This window comes from Malaclemys terrapin, chromosome 2 (genome assembly GCF_027887155.1).
Source record: "Malaclemys terrapin pileata isolate rMalTer1 chromosome 2, rMalTer1.hap1, whole genome shotgun sequence".
Lineage (NCBI taxonomy): Eukaryota > Metazoa > Chordata > Testudines > Emydidae > Malaclemys > Malaclemys terrapin.
In genome coordinates this window covers 74,051,943-74,074,963 of record NC_071506.1, presented here as the reverse complement: position 1 = coordinate 74,074,963, position 23,021 = coordinate 74,051,943, and the positions used below count along the sequence as shown (strand labels likewise).

Below are 23,021 nucleotides of genomic sequence, written 5' to 3'. Positions count from 1 at the left end.
TACACACATGTACCCACACAGGCCTCTGAAATAAAGCTGAAAGTGATGGGCTGTAATACTTCTGGCCCAACTGTGAAAAAACACAAAATCACCAATCCAAATAACTCACAATCTAAAAAAACAATAAATTGATATGCAATTGTGTTACTATATTTTAACTTACAGATGTTCTGTTTTTTGTTTACTTACTGCTTTATAAGTTCTCTTTTGTCCAGCATGCTTTCGGATTTGTTCTCCGTTAGGCCCTGTTTCCACATGCATGGAATAGATAATGTCAAAGAAATCTTCAACCACAGCTACCCGCCTTAAAGACAGCTTCTCATCTACACCTACTCCATCCTGAAAAAAAGATAAGGAGTGCAGGATGAATAGATGAATTATGATAATCATGGAACGCATCCCCCTTTAGTGAGCTCTGATTAAATAAAGACCCTTGCATAGAGATCTGAAGTTCACTATCCCAGAGCAATACTTAACAATTCAATATATTACAGTAACATCATTATACAATAAATGTATGATCATAAGAATAATGAAAAAGCCTTCTTTTAAAAACAGGTCATTTAATTGAACTGCAATATTATGTAGTCAATACTTTTCATTATACATTGCTATTTTTAAAAAAAAATCATTTACACTTGTTTCTGCTGGTCCACAAACAGCATTTTATAAAACTATTTAATCAAAGATTTTTATTCACAGGTAACTTAGTAGATAGTTACTATTAATGCAAATAAAGTTATTGCCATAAAGAGTTCATCCCTTAGAAAATCTATTTGAAAATTTCCTTTATGAAAACTCACCACACCATAGATAAAACAAAGTATTATTTTAAAACATTAAGCTTTGCACACTGATGTTTGACTGGAAAAAGTGACAGCAAATTGTGGACATCTATAGCCTGATTTTAAAAGGTGATGGAAGCTGTGGGTGCTCAGCACTTCTAAAAAATCCGGCTCATATGTCTTAGGAGTTAATCAGCACAGTTCAATTGTTGTCATCCAGATAGGAATTTTTTTTTAAAACTGTATGTCTTTTTTTTTTTTATATAAATGGAGATATCCTATCTCCTAGAACTGGAAGGGACCTTGAAAGGTCATCGACTCCAGCCCCCTGCCTTCACTAGCAGGACCAAGTACTGATTTTGTCCCAGATCCCTAAGTGGCCCTCCCTCAAGGATTGAACTCACAACCCTGGGTTTAGCAGGCCAATGCTCAAACCACTGTGAATTTGTACTGATGAAAAGTGCAGGCAGGGCTTGCGCAAGTTTCTCCATACAACCCTCCAATGAGCATCAGTCCTGAGTGGCACTATTCCTGGTTTTCTAGGCTAGCAATCTCATGGGCAGGCTGGGTTTGGTGATATGATACAAGCGTGTGTGGACTAGGATGAGAACAGCTAATTCATTTTCACTCATGAGCCAAAACAGAATTTGAATTTAGGTCTCCAGAGACAACAGTGCCTCCTAACCCTCAATGTGTATTTCATGTAAAAAATGCTTTCAACCTTAACATGTTAACAACATCATACTATTATTACTACTATGTTTAATGCTACTATGGGACAGGTTTATGTTGGCCCATTTGTAACAAAACACTTGCAATTCTGGTGTTACCAAATAAAGGCCAAAGATGTGAATTGAATAGACAATTACTGCACTATCACTTCAAGCTGCAATCCACCACTAATAAATTCTTGCCAATCTATTCTTGAAAGCCTGCTAGAGATGAATAAATACATTCTAATGTTCGATTTGTTCTTTTTTATTCTATCCCACTTATCTTCTTATTTTATTTTCAACAAAGTTCATGAATGGACTCATCTCACAGTTTACACAACTGTTTTGCATTTCTATAGCACTTCCCACTCAAGGATCATAAAACACTTACATTGGCCCCAATGGGTTTCTCAGTTCTACACAATGTGCTTCAAAGCTGTCCCCCCATTATACATTTAAAATCCTGCCTAGAGATGGAGCCAACCCAAACCCCAGATTTGAACAACCCTAAACCTGGGGACGTGTACATCTGAAACTCTGCAGCTCCTCGGGCCCATCTCTAATCATTACCTTTTCACCAGCCAAAAAGCACTGTGGATTCCCTAATGCTTTCAAGAACTCTTATTATGGTGACAGTGTTATTTCATGTAGTTTTCAGAATACTAAGAAGTTTGTGGTGTTGATTAACTGGTAAGGACTTAATCTGTTTATTCCTAATGAGTATTGTTAGGTAATATCCTAGAGGGGTGTTCTCTTTGTAATTAAAGATAAATGCATTACGGCAATATTAATTTGGAAACAGAGGTACTACATCACCATAGCTGACAGCATCAGAAAGGTGTTCCAAGAGTAAGCTGGGAGAAGAAATTGTTGTGAGAAAATGTATTTTGGTGCTTTTGGTGTCTGCAGTGTGCACTGGTCTTTTTATAAGTTGCCCACACTCTCCTTTCAAAAAAACAAGAAAGGAAAGCCTCCTCACCACTCTCAACCAGGCTTGACTATATTACTTCTTATTCAGATACCAGAGAATCAGGGCAAACTTTCAAATCGGGGCAGTCAGTATAAATGGTATACACTGTTTAATATGAAGACAGTACTATTATTTAACATTTATAGTGTGGCAATACCTATAGCCCAGCCAGGACCGGGGCTCATTCTACTAGGTGCTGTACAAACATACACTGACAAGCCTTGCTTCAAAGAGCTTGCAACCTAAAAGGCAAGTCATAACAGGTAGATAAGACAAACAAGCAAGTCATCATGGAGAGTGGGAGTTGGGATTAGGGGTAACAAAAATAATAAAATGTGAGCAGTTCTTAGCCACTCAGGAGCAGTATATCTAGCTCTTCACCTGCCTGGTCATTATCAGACTGCAGCTTCCTGTATGAATTACAGCAGAGGTGAGTTTTGATGAGTAACCTGAAGGATGATAAAGTGGCTTTAAAGATTTTGACAATACAGTGAAAATAGAGACCATGATCTCCCAATTCTCCAAATTCAATCAGGAAAAAGCAAAGGGGTTGTTAAGGCCCAAAATTTCCATCCAGAACATAACAGTTTATCCCAAGTTCTTTGCTGCCATCCCATCATGTTTTTCTTACAATATTACAATTTGTTAAATACATGAAAGTCCAGTTCTACTTTGAAAGTTGATTTTGGGTAAATTGTTCCAAAAGTGCCTAGATGACTTAGGAGCCTAAATTCAATTTTCAAACTGACATAGGCACTTAGGAACCAAAATCTCATTGAAAGTCAATGGGACTTGGGCTCCTAAGCCACATAGGTGCTTTTGAAAATTTTACCCATTAAAAATTGCATTGTAGGGGTCCGTGTTTATTATCTCACCATGATTTCCCAAGCAAATGTGATCAGGCTACAAGTAAATAGAGTTAAGGTTGAGTTTGTAGGGTTGTTAGTTAGAGAAAACATCTGACAGTCAACTTGGGTTTTTTCTTTCTTACATATCATCACCAGTAATAAAGGTTCTGCTGGCTAAACTAATGATTTGGAGCCACCTACGTAAGCCACATTTTCTTCAGTTGGCTCATTGGAACTTTGTGAACAATTTGGTTGATCACACACAAGGAGAAAGAGAACCTAGCTCAATCTCCTTAACCTATGTGGGCACTGCCAGACTGACAGGAGTACAAAACAAAATGTCACAAGTGGACAGCTATGATTCTGAATGTAGATGGGAAAAGATCTATTCAGTAAAAAGGTGCCATTTTAACACAATCACTTTTCATAGCGGAACAGCACTTTAATAAATGTCTTTAAAATCAAAGCCATTGAAACAAAAGCGCATGTAGCTCCTAGCTTGAGAACAACAGTGCAATCTCTTTGTGACACAGCCATGCCCAGATACCCCCAGCCATGCCCTGGCAGATATATTACATCTGTGTTCGACCATCTTCTAAATATTTCACCAAAGGGGGTTGTGTGTGGTTTCTACCAAATGTTAAACAAGTAGCTGGTTGTCATGGTTATTGCAGGATGTTTGTATGGAAAACATTTGTAGTTGTGTAGCATGTAGAACATTGGCTTCCAAAACTGATGGAAATGAAACTTGTCACCTGAGCCAAGGTGGGTCTCAGAACTGACTCAATCAACACTGAGAACAACTGACATCTGTGGATTCAGCCCAGCCCACTGTTTACACCCTGGGACAGATGTAGACGTGAGCACTGACAAAGACAAAAGTCTGAGACTGTATTAGAGAAGGAAAAAGGGCACAAATGTTATCCATTAGGGAAGCAACAGTCTGCCAGTGGGAATATCTTGTGAAAAGTGGATCCCAGCCCTCTGTACTGGACAAGCCCAGTAAGGACTGACCATTGGGTGTGAAAATCCTTATCAGACAGGAAAGTAACCTGTTAATAAGAATAGGCTATAGTTTGCATTTTATATTTTTCTTTTACTTGTAAGCTTATGTTTCAAAATCCTTTTACTTTCTTTTATGTGAATCTGTAACTGAAACTTTGTTAAATAAACTTCAATTTGGTATAGATACATCTAAATGCCTGTGCTAAGGAGAGCTGTTGAACAAAGATGAAGCCAGTAAATTGGGGTGAACTGCTTCCATGGAGGCAATGGATCAGTGTACACTCCGGGAAGACAGGGGACTGGGCACTCACGTGTAATAAAGTGGAGTATATAAATTGCTAGCCTGCAGAGAGAACGAGTGGGATTCATGGAGCCCAGAGCAGAGTATTTGTGCTGCCGGTGGCAGCCCTTACTTGGCGCCGGTAAAGCTCTCACAATCTGGAAGCAGGTGGTAGTGATTCACCTAGGGTGCCCACCCGTCCTGAATCAGGCGGGACAGTCCTGAAATGCACAGTTCAAGTCCCTGGCTGAATGACTCGGGAACAGCATTTGTCCCAGATTCCCTGAGGGGCCACTCTGTGCCTGCTTGAGGCTCAGGGCAGCGCCAGCCTCTTCCCGCACTTTGCCATGAGGCCCTGCCCCCTGCTCCTCCTCTCCCCCCGAGGTCCTGCCCCCTGGCCAAGCCAGAAGCCAGTACAGGCAGTAGTAAGAGCCACCCATGGAGCCTGGGCTGCTGAGGAGTCCCGGACCCTCTACATGCTCTAGATTTACCTCAGGTAACCCCAAAAAGTTTCACATTCTTGTTTAAATTTCTTGGGGAAAATTAGCCTAATAAAACATTCTCTTCAGGCTTGAATATGACTATCAGAATCTTTACAGTGTTTGAAAAACATTCCTGTAAAACTAAACATATGATGGATCTAAATAAAAGGAAAAAAAGTAGATGAATTGATCTATAAAAACTTGCGTAAGTCCATAAAAACTTCTGCTGTAAAACACCACAAACAGTAGCATCTACAAAACATAATGAGTAGCTATCAACAGCAATCAACATAAAAATTTTTATTACAAGATATAAATTACACACAAACATGGTGTTAATGTGAATGCAGCAGGAAGTATATCTAAAATTATTCTGACCCCCACTAGTTTATGAGAGCAGCCAAGTTAAACCAGGCAATGTATGGCTTCCCCTCTGACGAGTGGTGTCAGATTTTGAGGCCTTGCAGTTTGGGTTTCCAGTTAGAGGAGAAATCAGAAACATGGAGTCTGGGTGTATTCTTGGTGCAATTTGTTTTACTTACACTACATATACCAGTCCTTGAACAGAGGTAGTCACAAGTGGCAAGCAGGCAAACCCCTCTTTCAGAAATATCAGCCCAAGACTAATACCCAGTTTCCAGGAAGTTCCTCTGCACCAAAAATTGACACTTGTTAGATTAAGGCAAAGAAAAAACTCGGTTGCTGTTTGGAACAGTTCATTCAAAAAGAATAGCATCACCAAACTAACAATACAGCATTTCTTCAGAAGACTGAACACTGCTTGAATACTAAGAAAAAGAACTTGTTAAACTATGAGTAACAGTACAACCTGGTGACACCTTCAGTAGTCATATGCAACTGTTTAATTAGTTTTACCATTTCCTATACTTAATCTTGTAAATATATTGTAATTATTAGTAGAAGGCAATTGTAGTGCATGTAAAGAAGGAGCATGGTACACCTGCCTTCAGAAAAACTTTTAAAATGGTGAACATGTTGAAAACCCTGCTATATGATCCTCCATTCGTCTACTCTATCAGTAAATATAAAAAAAATTACTAATACGTATAAGAACTGACAACCATTCAGAAGGGTCTCTTGCACCCATCCTAAATTAACAAATCTCGATCTTGCATCAGCACATCAATCTGCAGTACCAGGAATCCTAACCACAACCTTTTCAGCATAGTTCAAAATACTGTACACTTCGGAGAATAGATGTCACAGGGAATTAGTAATAGTATACATAGTATTGAACATCTATGTTATTCCTTTCTATTCAGCCCAGATTTGTAAGTGATCTAAAGTTATTTCCATTTGATAGCAAGCATTTAGTAGTCTAAGTGAAATAAACTGATGTTCTCCAACCTGTTCCTAATAGAAAGTATACATAGCATTAAAAGGAAAATTTACCTACTCTAATGTATAGTTTCTGCAATTCCCCACTGCTTCAGTCTGGATGGGTAATATCTCCTTCTACCAGCAGATGGAGAGAGGAAAATCAAAGACATTTACTCTGTCAGGCCCATATAAAGGGTCAATTTCATTTGAGGAATACAGTTTCTGAAACTTCCTGAGCCATAAAATCCACACAGAATAAACTGATAAGTGAACAAATCAAACAAATTGTGAAAACAAGTCATGAAAATAAAGAGAAATCAAGTGAGATAAAATGAGCAACCTTTATTGCTAATTCACGTACCATAGAGATAAGAGATTAAATATAAACAACACAAGCTTGATTACATTAAAAGTTTAATGTTTTGTTGTGTTTTTTTAAAGGATTTATATAAAAGCCTCAAGTGAAAGAATGTTTTCTGGCTCTATATGGAGCTATCTGAATGGACCCAACAGAGACTAGGAGAAACCAAATTAGATTAACTAAAAATCCCTTCCTCTATGTCTCCTGGTCCAGTCCAGAAGAAAGGGAACTCCCAAAGCAATACTCTGACACAAGAACAATAGGGTGAATGCTGAGAGCCACCTGAGATAAGTCTGAGATTTTACTTGACTGGTGCATACAGAACCCATTTTACCAGGCAGTGACCACAGACACTTGTACATTTTGGATGAGGTCATCATCTGGTGGGAATCAGTGTAAGTAACTCTGTTGAATTCTGTAGATGTGAGAGAGATTGCAGTACTGCAGAGCTCCAGTGAGGAAACATCTCCCCTTTCTCTCCATGAAAAGAATAGTATTCTAATACAATGATCTTCTGATAGAATAGGGGAAGAGCTTTGCCTTTAGCAACATAGGCCCTACAGATGCAATACCACACTTACTTCATAATATCCTTGCAATCTTATGCAGCCTTCTTGGCTTCTATACTGAATGGCCTGATACATTGGCCTCCACGTTCAGTTTAAGTAGATATTCAAGTTACATTTATAAGTTGGGTGTGCAAAAACTTTTTCTTTGTCGTCCCTAGGAGTGGGGATGAAAGACAGAACTATCACATTGTCAGTCAAGTTGATGCAGAAAGGAAATGAGGAACCTATCCAGTCACCCCCATGTCTTGTAGTAAAACTAAATGGGGAAGGGAGAAACAGATGGTTACTAGGAATATGGTCTTGAGACTGAGGAACTTCTCTCAAACCAACCTCAGAGCCTTGAAGGGATGGGGTATAGTGTAAAGGATTCTGTGAAAGGTGGAACATTTCCAGCAGAGCCTTGGCTTCAGTTTATCCACTGCTTTTAAAGATAGATGGATAGCTCCAAACAACGTAATGATTGATTTTGTTCAACTAAGCACTAAAGCCTGCTGTTCCTACTCTTAGGGCGTGTCTTCACTACAAGTCGACCTAAGTTATGCTACTCCAGTTACATGAATAAGGTAACTGGAGTCGACGTAGCTTAAGTCGACCTACCCCAGTGTCTTCATGGCACTGAGTCGATGGGAGATGCTCTCCGGTTGACTTCCCTTACTGTTCTCGGAGAGGTGGAGTACCAGGGTTGACCGGAGAGCACTCTGCCATCTATTTAGCTAGACCCACTAAATCGATCTCTGATGCATTGATTGCAGCAGCATCGATCTCCCGGGTAGTGGAGACCAGCCCTTAGATAGTTGTTGCTTGAAGTGTTACACAGACCATTCTGGAGGAAAGCCACAGAGTAGCAGTCGGGGTAACATGATCACAGCACAAGTCACAGATTAATACTTGGGGCTGATCTGCACCAGATTAAGGAAGCCCCCGCCTCTTTAATAAGAAGAATGATATTTTTACATGTGCATAGGATATGATGTTGTTTGTGGTGAATAATGTCCAGACTGATGGGTCCACAGGGGATCTGTTGTATATTTCAATTCTTAGCTAGTGCTTAACCTGTTTAAATATCAGGTTACACTTCCACCATTCGATGCCAGTATTTCTTATTACATGGTCTGTCTCTTTTTCTTTCTTTGTTTCTGTAGCAGAGAGGGGGAGCAAATCGTATATCTCTGTGTGCTGTCTACAGAACTATATTGCCTTAGTGTGTTTAATACAAGAATGATAAGCCCATGAATAAAATAAATCATACATAGTGATGAGGATGGGATAATTGCAAGTAAACTGAATCTAGAATTAGAAGGCAAGAAGAGAAGCAATATGGTTTAGAGGGGAAATGAAGGCAGCTATGTGATGGGGTGGACAAACTCCACACTGGTTAAGTGAGAGTTGAGGAGTTGCTCTGGACACAAGACATAACACCCCACCGCTCCTGCTGGGCATGCTCACAGCGGAGGCAGAGCTCAAAAGGGAGCAGCTCAGCTCAGTCTGGATGGACTGAGCAGGAGAGCAGTTGGGTATTGCAGCCTCCTGCAGAGAAGCTGGTGAGGCTCCAAGCAGCTGAGACTAGGCCTTATGGTCAAGCTGCCGCAGACCCTTCAATCGTGGAATGACAATGAGCTGCCACAGACAGAAGGAGACCCTTTCGAGAGTGACCCGAGAGAACTCCAAGAGGACTACAAGACAGACCAGTGGCATCAGAGGAAACAAAGCCGTAGTAGGAAGTGACCCAGGGAGCAGGCATTGGCGCCGACCCCCTAGTCCGAAAAAACTTTGAATTATTGTTTCTTTGGGCCCTGAGTTGGAACCCGGTGGAGCAGGAAGGACCTGGGTTCCTCTACCCCCAGCCACTGACTCCAGCCGCTAGGCAAAGCAGCCAATGACTCCTGCCATTGGGTGACACAGCCACTGACATAGTCCACAGTATTGCTGTGAGGCAGTATTGGCCGTCTTGGACCCAAAACCCCCTTTTGACAAGCTATAAAAAATAAAAAATAATATGGAAGAAAGGGGAAGTTGATAGTAATGAAAATAAATAAGAAGATAGGGACTGTAGAAAATTGATAAGGGAAGCAAAGGGATAGCAGAGTTAAGGACAGTAAGAAGGAAATTTTTACGTATACAAGGAACAAAAAGAATCCTAATTGTACTGGTTGTTTAGATGTTTAGATACTACCATTTACATCTAGTAAATTATCAATAATAATGCAGAAAAGGCAGAAGTGTTCAATACATATTTTTGTTCTGCATTTGGGAAAAAAACAAATGATATGATAATACTCTTTCCATTCCACTACAATTTAAGGAGGTATTAAACAGCAGCTACTAAAGTTAGACATTTTTAACTCCACAGGTATGAATAACGTACATCCAAGAGTTTTCAGAGAGCTAGCTGAGGATCTCGCTGGACCATTAATTGCTGGAACACTGAAAAAGTTCCAGAAGACTGGAAGAAAGCTAATATTGTACTAATATTTAAACAGGGTACATGGGATGACCCAGGAGTTTATAGGCCTGTCAGTCTGACATTGATCCCAGGGAAAATAATGGAGTGGTTGATATGAGACTTCATTAATAAAGAACTAAAGAAGGGCAATATAATTGATGCCAATCAACATGTGTTTATGTAAAATAGATCCTATCAAACTAACTAGATCTCTTTTTTTGATGAAATTACAAGTTTAGTTGATAAAGGTAATAATGTTGACATCATATTCTTAGATTTCTATAAGACATTTGACTTGTTACCACACAACATTTTTATTAAAAAAATAGAAAGATATAAAATTAAAATGGCATACATTAAATTGATTCAAATTTTGCTAAACGAAGGGTCTTAAAATGTAATTGAAAACAAGGAATGTTCATCAAACCAGTATGTTTCTAGTCAGGTCCTACAGGGATCAGTTCTTGGCCCTACACTATTTAACATCTGAAACCTGGTACATTTTTGACATTAATGACCTGAAAGAAAACATAAAATCATCACTGCTAAAGTCTGCAGATGACACAAAAACTTGGAGTGAGAAATAATGAAAAGGACAGGTCACTGATACAGAGCAATCTGGATCGCTTGGTAAACTGGTACAAGCAAACAATATGCATTTTAATATGGCTAAATGTCAATGTATACATCTAGGAATAAAGATTGTAAGCCATACTTACATAATGGGGGACTCTATCCTGGGAAGCAGTGATTCTGAAAACTATCTAGGGTTTGTAGTGGGTAATTATCTGAACGTGGCACTGTGGCCAAAAGGGCTGATGTTATCCTGATGCATAAACAGGTGATCTCAAGTAGGAGTAGAGAGGTTATTTTACCTCTGGTTTTGGCACTGGTGCAATCGCTGCTGGAATACTGTGGAATACAGTTCTGGGGCTCACAACTCAAGAAAGATGTTGATAGACTGGAGAGAGTTCAGAGAAGAGCAATGAAAATAACTAAAGGAGTAGACAGCATGACTTATTGTGATAAACTCTAAGAGCTCAATCTATTTAGCTTAACATAGAGAAGATTAAAGGGTGACTTGAGTACAGTTTAAAAATACCTACATGGGGAACAAATATTTGATAATGGATTCTTCCATCTAGCAGAGAAAGGTGTAACATGATCCAAGAGTTGGAAGTTGAAAGTAGGCAAAATCAGACTGGAAATAAAGCATTCATTTTTAACAGTGAGACCAATTAAGTATTGGAACAATTTACCAAGTGTTGTGGTGGATTTTCCATCACTGACAATTTTTAAATCAAGATTGGATGTTTTTCAAAAAAGATCTGTTCTAGGAATTATTTTGGGCAAGTTCTATGGCCTGTGTTACATAGGAGATCAGCTGAAAAGATCTCAATGGTCCCTTCTGGCTTTGGAATCAATGAAGCATGTGTATATAATTTCCACTGAGATGGCAGCCTTCATGGACAGGGTGGGCGGGCTTGATTCCTACACTACTACTACTCCATGGCTCTACAGATCATGAGGATCCTTGGCTGCTCTCACAATATGCCCCTATCTTATTCTGTAAAGGGAATATTTTTCTCATTTAATTTCTAAATCTAAGAGGATTCAACAAATTTTGTGTTTTCATCATCCAGAATAGAATATTATCCCAAACTGTACTGTCTATGATTTTCATCAATACATTCATTATTAAAATTATTCTGGAAAATAATTATTGTTAACAATTTGTTTGAATATTCTATATTTGAAATCTGAAAAGCATGGCTAGTTTTTATTGGACATTTTAGTCACAGCGTATTGTTTTTTGTTCCCTGAGAGACAGCAACTATTAGAATCTGGTTTCTAGTGGGAATGCTCAAATTTTGATTTTGAAAGCAATTTTCTGAGTTACACTCAGAAATATTAGAATATTTTCTAATAGTCACTTCAAATTTGTTGCTGCAAACAATTTCTGCTAGAAAATTTGTCAGCTAGAAAAATAGAAATTGAAGGGAGTGTAACACAGCCAAAATCAATCTGAAGGATTTGTTTGAGCAAATATTCATGAGCAATGCTTTGCTTCTTTTTACTGATGACATTGGAGGATTTGCCTAGCTGTGAACAACTTTTACAATAGTTTTTCACAGCTGTGTGAATACAAAGGCCTGGTCTACACTAAGGATACTTTTGTGCATGTAGCCATACCAGTATACTGTACCAGATGTAGAATATACCAGCAAATATGTGCTTTTTCCAGTATAGTTTATTCCAGCCCCCATAAATTAAATAAGTTTTATCATCAAAAACACAGATTTATTATTTATTAATATTTGTATTACTGGAGTTATTTTGGTATAACTGTGTCTACAGTAGGGGCTTTGCCAGCATAGCTACGTCAGTCAGAGATTACACCTCACCACACCTGTGACCAGCAGAGCTCTGCCGGCATAAGACTGTAGTGTAGACCTGGTTTACGAAACAAAAGTCTGCACTTTTATGCACTTGTTGTTGCCAAGACTTCTGTTTCACCATGAAACATGCAGAAAGTGTGAAAAAATTGACCCCATTCAGGGTCTGCCTACCAGTGCTTTCGTACTTAGTGACGACACTGCCTACGCCGATGGGCGAGCTTCTCCCTTTGGTGTAGGTACTCCACCTGCCCGAAAGCTAGGTGGAGTACACTGCAGAGCAATGTAGTTATACTGACATACGTTTCCCATTAGGAATTAGGTCGGTACAGCTACGTCACTCAGGGGGGTGGATTTTCCACACTGCAGAGCAATGTAATTATACTGACATAAGGTTATAGGGCTACAATAGTGTGTTATTCATGTCCAGAAACATAACTAGATATAGGGTTAAGTATCAGGCTACCCATAAAACACAAGCTTCTACTAACAGGAAGGTGACAAAAACTGTGAAAAACATTCAAACAAATATGAGGGTGATGGTAACCCTGTCACATTATCTTCAAACAAGAAAAAAAGTGAGGATGCTCTCTGGCTAATCCAGGAAGCAGGAGGACAACAAATTAGAAAATACTGGAGGTCTCCACGAATGGGTAGAAATATTAGCATCAAAACACTCTAAACTCATTTTTCACAGGACAGAACAACTTTTTGCTCTTCAAGTTACTTTATATGGTAATTATCATCACCTAAGGTGCAAATAAGTACTTAAAGAATTTCATGAGTGACCCGTCAGTGGGCAGGCCAAGAACTGATTAAGTTTGGACAGGAAAGTACACTTTCAGTTCTAGAAAGAGTCTGGCTGGGTCAGCTTCTGCTGCCACCACTAATGCTTTATATATATATATTCAGCTCCCAGTGCTGGCAATTCAATAACTTTCACAGCATTAAATTCACTTACGTTTTATTTTAAGACTATCAAAAATCCAAATATAAGGAAAATCTTCTTTTAATGTAATGCTTTTCCTTACCTTGAAACTGCCAATTTGCTGTATCTGTAGTACATGTAGTGATAGTGAGATATTTCTTTTCCCCTAAGTAGGTTATTGTAGTAAAACAATTGCATCTATTCCTTTTGAGGATAGTTAGGGATATATATGTATGTGTGAGTGTGTGTGTGTGTGAGAGTGTGTGTGCATGTGTGGGTTCAAAAGAAGACTATATTCTCTGGTCCTGTAATCTTGCTATTATTTGCTCCAGATTACTGAAAAGTAATAAGCAACAGAGGGTCCTGTGGCACCTTTAAGACTAACAGAAGTATTGGGAGCATAAGCTTTCGTGGGTAAGAACCTCACTTCTTCACGAAAGCTTATGCTCCCAATACTTCTGTTAGTCTTAAAGGTGCCACAGGACCCTCTGTTGCTTTTTACAGATTCAGACTAACACGGCTACCCCTCTAATACTTGAAAAGTAATAAGAAACCTACTAGTTACATTTTCACTTTTAACATTTTTTTCTTGTCTCAACAAAATTTAACAGCTAACCTGTTAGATTTTAAAGCATGCTGTACATTACAGGTCATCATGCACTAGCAGAAAGCAACATAGATCTATAATGCCACCTTTTTTCAGACATATGAAATGCAACTACAGCATGCCAAAAGTAACCTAACACTGAAGCGAAGTTTATATGAGAACTCATTACTCCAAAGTGCTGCTAGTGAAATTAAATGTGTGTTTTTGAATTATTTTCCAAATACTCATAACCTCAGATGTAAGCATGTTCCCAGAGGGAGCATTTTTAATAAATAACATGATATGAATACACCAAGATCCACGTATTATAATTGGGTTCCAGAAGAATTCCACAGCCATAAATCAACACAGCTCAGTAACAAAACTCAAAAACCAAAATTAAATTATTTAAAAATAATCCTGGCTAAATTATAGAAAGCTTTGAAAAGTCAGGAAGAATCAGGAGCCTGCCAGCAGGATATAGAGCCCTTGCCTCTAGATCACTGGTTCAAATTTTGTCTAGGTTTGTTGTTCCTGCAAGTTGTTACTACCTGACATGCTGTAGGGAACAATCCTTTACTGGCAGGAGGATGGACTGGGTGGCCTAATCCCTTCCATCTATGATTCAGTGACCGCCTTTCAATGGCCAATAGGTAACGGGTTCATGGTCTTAGCACAGCTTCCAATGGACAGCTGTGTCCATCACCAAAACCACTGCTGCAACAAACCATTAATTGGCACCCTCGTTAGCAATCTCAACAGAGAGATCAAGAGCCAGATCTTAAACTGAACTGATGCTGTGCCTGAAGCAGCTAATGGTAGAATCAGATGAGGAGACATAAGTGGCATTACATCACCTTTACAAACCCCTGATTCTTAGGCCAACCAGGGGCTGATTCAGGCCCTAGTGCAACTCAGAGCAGATACAGTAAACCATACCAAGCTGCAATGGAAAAGGGGCCAGGAATCACCAGAGCACAGCGGCACTCATCCCTGCCCTAATCTCCTGACTAAACCACCAATATGCACCATACTCTTGGGTAGAGCTGACTAGACTTACTTACCCTGCAGGAAGGGGTTGAGACACATGAGCAGGGCGCTAAGTGGGGGCTTGCACTGGCACTGCACCTGCTGTTCCTTGTCGTGTGGATAGAGCAGTTTGGTCTCTGGGGCTGTTGGCCTGACACCTTTCACAAAACACTAAACTTGCTGGCTGGTTTTTGTTTTGAAAGGTGGATTCTGCACTATATTTGGTTCGTGTGAAGATCGATTTTTGAGAGATAAAGTGCTCTAAAGGAAACTGGTTTGGTGGTTTTTAAGAGTTACTTGGGTCTTTTTTGCCTGACTAAATTATATTTCCATAATTCAAGGGACAAATCATCTTTTATTTTTATTTCTCTTACAACAGCAGTTCAGTTTGCAAGGGCAGAAGCAATCAAATCTATTCCTCCCAAATGGATGATTTACACAACAAGCCAATGTAGACTACAAAGCCTATGTTTCTGTGATGAAGGGACAGTTGGGACTGTTCAAACCATTTATTCCAACTCTGACTCCCTTGCTCTTCTTTCCCCTCCCCCACTGTAAACAAAGTCCGCAGCACTAACAGGCCAATCCCTGCCAGCAGAACCAAGATTAGAAAAACACTGCTCAACCATATGTTCAGTCCTGACCAGCATGATCGTTAGGAGCCTGACATCTGCAGATGGAGAGCACCTTTCACCATTCAGCTGTACCATGCTGCTCCTGCACTGAAGTCAGTGTTAGCAGGGCTTTGCTCAGGAGAAATTATCAGCTATAGCACATATCCTTATTTTTCCAATTAATTTTTACTATAGCCATTGATGTGAAGAACCAAATATCTAAAGAAGATCTAAGAGAAAATCCATTATGAGGCAGTGATTGAAAAAGTGAACCCATACGAACCATTTTGGTAATGTCCTTTAGAAGGGAAAATCTCGTATAGCAAATGTTTAGTCAAAAGTAACCCTAGAGCCATTCATGCTGTAGGAATCCTTGCCAGTATTAGATCTGATGAACCCTTAAGAAAACCCATGCAACGTACCAGCTTTATTTGGCCTTTAGGGCTGTATGGTAAGAGAACAGAATGAGCTAAAACAGTTTTTTTAATTATTTTGAAGACCGAGTGGACCCAGTTTTTTTTTTTTTTTTTTTTTTTTAAATAAAACCCATCTGCCTTCTTTTTAATCTGTGCAATAAGGACAGAAATCTTTCCTGCCTTACTTGTGAGTAGTCATAGTGAAAGCAAACACTTCCATAGTGAAAGCAAGGAGACTACTATACTTGCATGAGTAAGGGAAGCAGAATTGGGCACTGCTTCTATAAGCAATAAGATAAAATGTGCTTTTTCCACCACCTTTCTCCAAGTTACTCCTCCCTCCCCTCAGTCTATCTGATACTCTTCCTGTAATCCAAGCCCATGGCTTCTTTCAGAGCTTTAACAGAGTTACAGTTTGCACCTTCCACAGGGGCTATGTGCATCTTCTCGGGCATGTTCAGGCACCACTCATCTGAGGGCTGGGAATCAAAATCTGATTCTAAACCACAATTAGCAATGAAAATTCAGTAACTCCATGCTTTCAGTTCCTCTTTTAAGGCTTTGGTACGCACTGGTTCCCACATTTATCAAAGCCTAAATTGAGAGGGATACTACTGTACACACTTTCCTTTTTAATTTACCGTATTTGATTGCAATCTGATATCTAAGATGAATAGATGTCATTGATCACAAAAGCAAGGCTCTGAATGCAATTATTTCTGTTAAGAATGTTGTTTTGATGTTAAAATGAGAAAGAAAAGAAAGAAATCAGAGCACTTCCTACAAAAGTGAGCTCTATTACTAATCACACTTGTGCAAACCCTCCTGTCCTATTCTATTTATCCCCTTGTGTTTACTAATAAATGGAATGGGTCTATACCAATATATTTAAGGCACAGTCAATTAATCCAAAACAAAGATTTAGATGAAATAGCCTGCTCCTGTACAATTAAGATTAATGATTATTCTTTTATTTCTGCAACAGTTAACTTGCACATGGTAAGGATCTTCATAATTGTTATTAGCAGTGTTCTGTGCTCTAACTGAGCATGAACCAAGTTCTGTGTTCACATTTTTTTCCTGCAGCAGGGACCTTTGTTGCATTTTTTCTCTCTTTATGTAAAAAGGAAGAAAGTTTTCTATTCTTTAACTATCAGAGGGGTAGCCGTGTTAGTCTGGATCTGTAAAAAGCGACGAAGAGTCCTGTGGCACCTTATAGACTAACAGAAGTATTGGAGCATAAGCTTTCGTGGGTGAATACCCACTTCGTCAGACGCACCGTCATGCGTCTGACAAAGTGGGTACCCACGAAAGCTTATGCTCCAATACTTCTGTTAGTCTATAAGGTGCCACTGTATTCTTTAACTGCTATTGTGCATTATAAAATGAACCAATCTGAAACAAAGAGTCAGGATTAAAGGATGTTCTAAATACAACATAGTAACTTATTAGAGGTTTCACTGGAACTTGTTTACCTGTCTCCTAATAAACCACAATGAATCACATCCACAGTTGAGCCTTAGTACCACAGCATTCGGTGACTTACCCACTTTTTCATTCCTCTGTGTACACCGGCTGTATTAAGATATTGGAATACAGCACTCATATTTGTTCAATAATAAAAAATTATAATAATGTTTCCCCTTTTCCTCATTATTGTACAACATGTGTGCAGGCTGACTACTGGCTACAGCCAGCTGCCCCAGAGGTGGTTTCATTTTCTAGTTTATAGTTTGTGATATGTTGTGGGATCCCTTGAGATAAAGGTGCATTATAATCAGAGATATTAGAAGTGGAAAAAAATTATCAGGTCATCAAGTCCATCCCCTGATAATGAAAGATTTTTTCCTAGTGTGTATTATTTTGTGCTTTATCCAGTTTTGTTTTAAATAACTCACATGATGCAGCTTTCTCCTCTTCCTCTGGGAGAGTACTCCACAATCCAATAGATATAAATGCAAAATATTAGGCTGAGACTATAGCAACAGCCTACCACAAAAGCTTTGAGGACAGCTGCATTACCAGTCCTGAATGTTGTTAAGTGAGAAGCTAGAGACCACACCAACACCCTCTAGGGCACATGCAGATAATACGGCCTTTCTGCCACTCGAGATCACACCCATTGGAGGAACAGTTATCAAGGGCCTCTGTGATGCTGGAGACAGCTAATTGCAGGAACAGAGGACCAACCCCTCAGCTCCTCCAGATCTTTTCAATATCAGTCCTGATTGTAGGGGAGCTCCCTTCCTCTAGTCAGCTCCTCTAGCTGCCAAAACTCTGTCTTCTTCTTGGAGAGGTCAGGTTGTGGAGACCCTGGTCCCCACTTCTTTGAGAACAAGGGCATGATTCAAAGCCCATTAAAGACACCCATTGATTTTAATAAGCTATGGATCTGACTGCAGCCTCCTCCCATTCTCTCTAAAAACTGGCTCTGTTTCCAGAGAAGCAGGGATGTACCGTTTGTTAGCTCTGGCCCTCCACCAGATCAGGTTCAGAGGAAGAAAGAAAGGCTATTGTATGTGTGCCTACACTAGAGTAATGTGGGGGTTCGCTCACAAACTTTAGTGTTAAAGGGGCAGTTACCTTAAATGCCATCTCTTGTAAACAAACACATGTGTATAACCCCTTAGATTACTCAAAATGGAAAATTTTAAAAATCCAATTTGTGTTCTCACTATTTATGCTCTTTGTTTACGTATAAATGCTTTGGTTCAGGAACTGACTCTTATTCTGTGTTTGTGCAGTGCCTAGCACAATGGGGCCTTGATCCTGACTGGGGCTGTTGGGTGCTACAGCAGTACGAAGTCTAGGGTTGCCACCTCTGAGATACAAAAAACTGGGACACCCAGGATGATCATGAACATGAAAATGGCACAGCTAGCAGTGTGTACTGAGCACTTTCCCAGGAAAGCTACCGCAAAAGAGGGACAACCCTGCGAAAACCTGGGTAGGTTGCAACTCTAATACAAATAATAGTAAAAATAATTTTGCATTTCTCTCAGCTTAGACAGTGGTAACATATTAAGTTAGTTTCAGTTTTGTTTAGTTACTTTATCTACCACATTATTAGTGATGCTTTGTTGTGGTATTTAAAAAATAAACAAACACCCACTCACACACCCCCACACACCCCACTGTGGACATGTTTCTATATGTCTTAGGTTTTATAAAACCTTACTTTTTATAAAGTTTAATTTTGGACCAAATTTCAGCTGACAGGCTCTCTTTGATAGAAGTCGGGGCTGGTAACACAAGAGTCTGTGGAGAATGGACTGTAAGACGATCCTGCTAATACGAAGGGCTAGTAGCGTGGCTGTCCATGAACACAGCTGCTGTCAAAACAGTCGTTTTTCTGCCTTTCATAACAAACACAATACTCGCACAACCAGAAATGCTCAGCAGCACTAGCATCCTTGGATGGGGTTAGCTATGTGAATGGAGCGTGTGCAGCACCTACAGAACGTAAGGCTCTGAATGGCTAACGAAAACAGATTATTTTTCTCATGAACCATACTTCCTACCCAAATCAAATATAAGACCAGGCTGCACTGACCAGGGAAATCATGAATTTCAAGCCCTCTCTACACTGGCTGGGGAAGTGTGGTTCACTAGGAAAAATGCTAGCACATATTCACTGGTCAGTGTAGACTAGTCCTTCTTTACTTTGTTCTCCTGTGATGGATTATTGCAATATTGTAGTTTGGGCTTCAGTGCAGTGTCTTCAAAAGGAAAAGATATGGTTATTTCTCATCAAACAGAAACGACTTACAGGGCTGCCTTAAGTGGGGGAGGAGGGAAGGGGGAGTATCCTAGAGGCTTGTTTGCCAGGGAGACAGCAGGAGCAGCCGCAGCTCTGTTATTAGTGTGTGTGCATGAGAGTGTGTGTATATGTGTCTGTGTCTGTGTTCCTGTTAGTGTGTGTATCTGTGAAATCAAATTCAGTTTGATTCAATAATACTTTATTGTCATGCCAAGCTGTACAAATATTCCCAGAGCAAAAGAAATAGACCCCCTTAAGTATCTGTAAATGGCAGGTACAAACTGCCCAGGATGTGGCGTTGTTCTGTGTCTAGGGTTTTATCCCATGTATTCATTCCTGATCCTGGTTTTGTACTTTTTTAATGGTGACTTCAAGTGATCTGCTGGCAGGATACTACGCCGAACAGTTCCATCTCCAAAATCTGTCTCCCTGGGTCAGAGTTTGTTTGGGTTTTTTGTTTTTATTTAATTTGTGTTTGTTTTATTTTGTTTTCCCCTCAATGCTTTTTGATAACAAAATTTTATGATTCCTGATAATTTGGTGAAATCTCTTTCCCAAATTCGCTCATATTTTGGATGTTGAGATAGGAAGCATCACTCCATCTCTATTACACTGGTCGTTCAGATCCTCCTCTTTCAATTTGGACTGTTGCTTGTGTCTTCCTGTTTCTACTTCTAGTTTATGGTCACTGATTCGGTATTTGGTGAGAGTTTGCCTGAGCTTTGCACATTTCACTGTAGTGAGGTAGTCTGCTACTGTGATAGAGTGAGAAGTCTAGCCTGTTGTTGTCTATATATCTGTTCTTCACAGTGTTTTGTTATTGATGGTTTGAGTATTGTTCTAGCAGCTTGACCATTTTGGTTGGGGTTGTTTCTTTCATAGAGAGAGAATGATGCAGCCTAGAGAGTGGAAGTATATAGATCATACTTTCATTTAGGTTTAATGTTTTATCCTCTGAATCTTTGCAGTGGAGGGAGTGTTCGCTGCTTTGGTTGGGATGGCATCAGAATGGAATGTTTTTAGCAGTTTAGTTTTATTGGAGTGCTGTGTCTACCTAGTGGTTTCTTAACGTAATATAAGGCCCACAGAATTTTTTTCTTGTAATGCTTTTATAGCCAATCTGAAGTGCACTGACATGTCTACTATGAGGCCCAGATATGTGTAACTTAAGGAGTGTTCAATTTTCACATCTCTGTTATAAAATTTCATTCTGTTTTGTTTACAGCTTTTTCTGTTTTTTCCAGGTTAACCCTGGAGGGCCTATGTATTGCAGTAGGTTTCTAGCTGATGTAGGCTTCTTTGTAGACTCGTAGACTGTAGATCTTGTGTAGGAGACAGTATTTCAGGGCATCAGCCTACAGTAAACTTTTTATCTCTGAGTTGTTTAGTTGGAGTCCAAGGTTTGGGGAGTTTTGCAAAGAGGTGAGTAGATCTTATGTTGGAAAGTGTTGCACTGAGATTACATCCCTGTTTTACTTCTCCTTGCTTATGGTTTCTGCTTCCATGATGGTTATTTTTTATCCTATATATGATGGATTCATACATGGATTGAATTAAGTCATATATTTTTCCATGATTTCTATTTTATACCAATTTACAGTTCAATCTTAGGTGCCAAAATGAGTCAAAAGCTCTGCACTGTCAACTTCGAGCATTTAAAAAATCACGAGTCAGGCTCAGGCCCCAAAAATCATGTGATTTTAATAACATAATATATTTTGGTTTCTTTTTATTGCCTTCTGGTTTCTGAGCCTTTAGGGTACAGTCAGGTCACATTTTCAAGCTTTACTTTGCAACCATAAGGTCTACAAACCTTCCCCCCCCCCCATGAAATCTGAGATTTTCACATAATAACCTGTCTACAGAAGCTGGGGCTTTAAGAAAAACAGCATATATCATGAGACTCACAATAAGATCACGAGAGTTGGCAACAATCTATTTTAAAGCTATATTAAAGTCTGTAAAGAAAGCAGATATCTTTCTGCTATTTTTTTCTGGGTGTCTTTGGAATAAATATATTGTGGGTTGGGTTTGTTTTTTTTCTTCACAGAGGAAACCAATTTGATGTTCATAGATTGTGGTGTTATTGGTCTGGTATTTTATTATCATTTGGGGTCTCAGTCCTGCACTATTGAAGACAATGGTAGTTTTCCAGCTGTCTTCAACAGCATAGAATCAGGCCCTTATTGAGGATGCTATAGAACAGTTTGCTGATCCTGCACCTAAAAGAGAAACCTCTGTAGCTGTTGGGGTTAAGGACATCTGTGCCCACCCCCACCCATCTCCTGGTCTGCTCCAGGCAGCTGTATGGGAAAAGGGAGTCAACTATGTGCTCACCTCCACTCAAGCAGAGCCAATCAAATTCCTACCTGCTCTCCCCTGGGCTCCCATAGCCCAGCAGGGAAGCAAGCAATAGAGCAGCCTGAGCAGTTCTTTCCTTCCTCCCCTGTGCAATGCAGCAGGCAGCCAGCAGGGGAGCAACTGAACAGGTGAAGCAGAGAAGAGGAAGCAGCTGTTCAGAGCAGTGGCACTGAAATACTTTTAATAGTGGGAGTGCTGAAAGCCAGCCCCCTACCCCGGTCCCATCACCCCCAAGCTGGGGCCAGGAGCAGGCAATGTCTCCAGGAGGGGGACCCGGAGTGGGGTAAGGGGGCCATGGCTAGGACCACAGCTGGGGGGCGGGTGTGGGGCCGCTAGCTAGGACCCCAGGCATGGGGCCAGCAGCCAGGACCCCAGGCAAGGGGCTGGCAGTGGAGCCCATGTGCGGAGCCGAGAGCAGAGCCCACATGTGATGCTGGCAGCCAGGAGCCCACATGCAGGGTCAGGAGCAGCAGAGCCCGGGCACGGGGCCGGCAGCCGGGATCCCTCCTGCAGGGCCGGGAGCGGAGCCCCATGTGAAACCTGCAGCACCCCCCACACTCCTAGTTCCCACACCTATGATTCAGAGTGCTCTTTGCTTGTCCTAGGGCTGCAAGTGGGAGGCAGTTGGGCAGACAATCCCCTTTCTCCTCCCCATGGTGATAGAACTGGTTCAAACTCATCAGGTTAAAAATTTCAGAGCTCAGGGATCATATTTTCAAATTGTAACCAAATACAAGTTTTCTTTTTAATGCTGTTGCCCTTGAGGGCCACAACTTAGTGCCTTGAAAGCCACTGATTGGACATCAGGACTTTACAGCATTTACTTGCTGTTCCTTATAGTCACTGTGGCAGTGGGCAGGGCTATCTTTGCCTAGCCAGGTCTCCTGTGGTATGGTCATGTCATGGCATTCTGAATAAATCAGAGATTTAGGGCTTGTGTCCAAAGATCAAGGGCAGTCTTGTATCTTCCAGCTACTTATAGCACATGAGGTCATTTTCATAATTTTGTGAATAGTAATTTATGCCTAGAGTTATGAAGAGCATCCAGAATATGGAAGTGAGAGTTTACTACATCGTATGTGTGTGTGTGTGTATTACTATATATTATATATAATATATAATGTATATAATATT

The 23,021-nt window shown here is 40.1% G+C and overlaps 1 protein-coding gene across 4 annotated transcripts in view; it reads right to left on the bottom strand.

Annotated features, from left to right (window-relative positions):
- Positions 1-23,021, bottom strand: part of NOL4 (nucleolar protein 4) — a 271,342-nt gene that overhangs the window by 226,827 nt on the left and 21,494 nt on the right. For 3 of the 4 annotated variants that reach the window (XM_054020557.1, XM_054020559.1, XM_054020560.1), the window contains exon 2: positions 190-339. The exons of the other annotated variant lie outside the window; for it this stretch is intronic. In XM_054020557.1, coding sequence (XP_053876532.1) covers positions 190-339 — 150 coding nt within the window. The remainder of the gene's footprint in view (positions 1-189; positions 340-23,021) is intronic. 4 annotated transcript variants of the gene reach the window in all.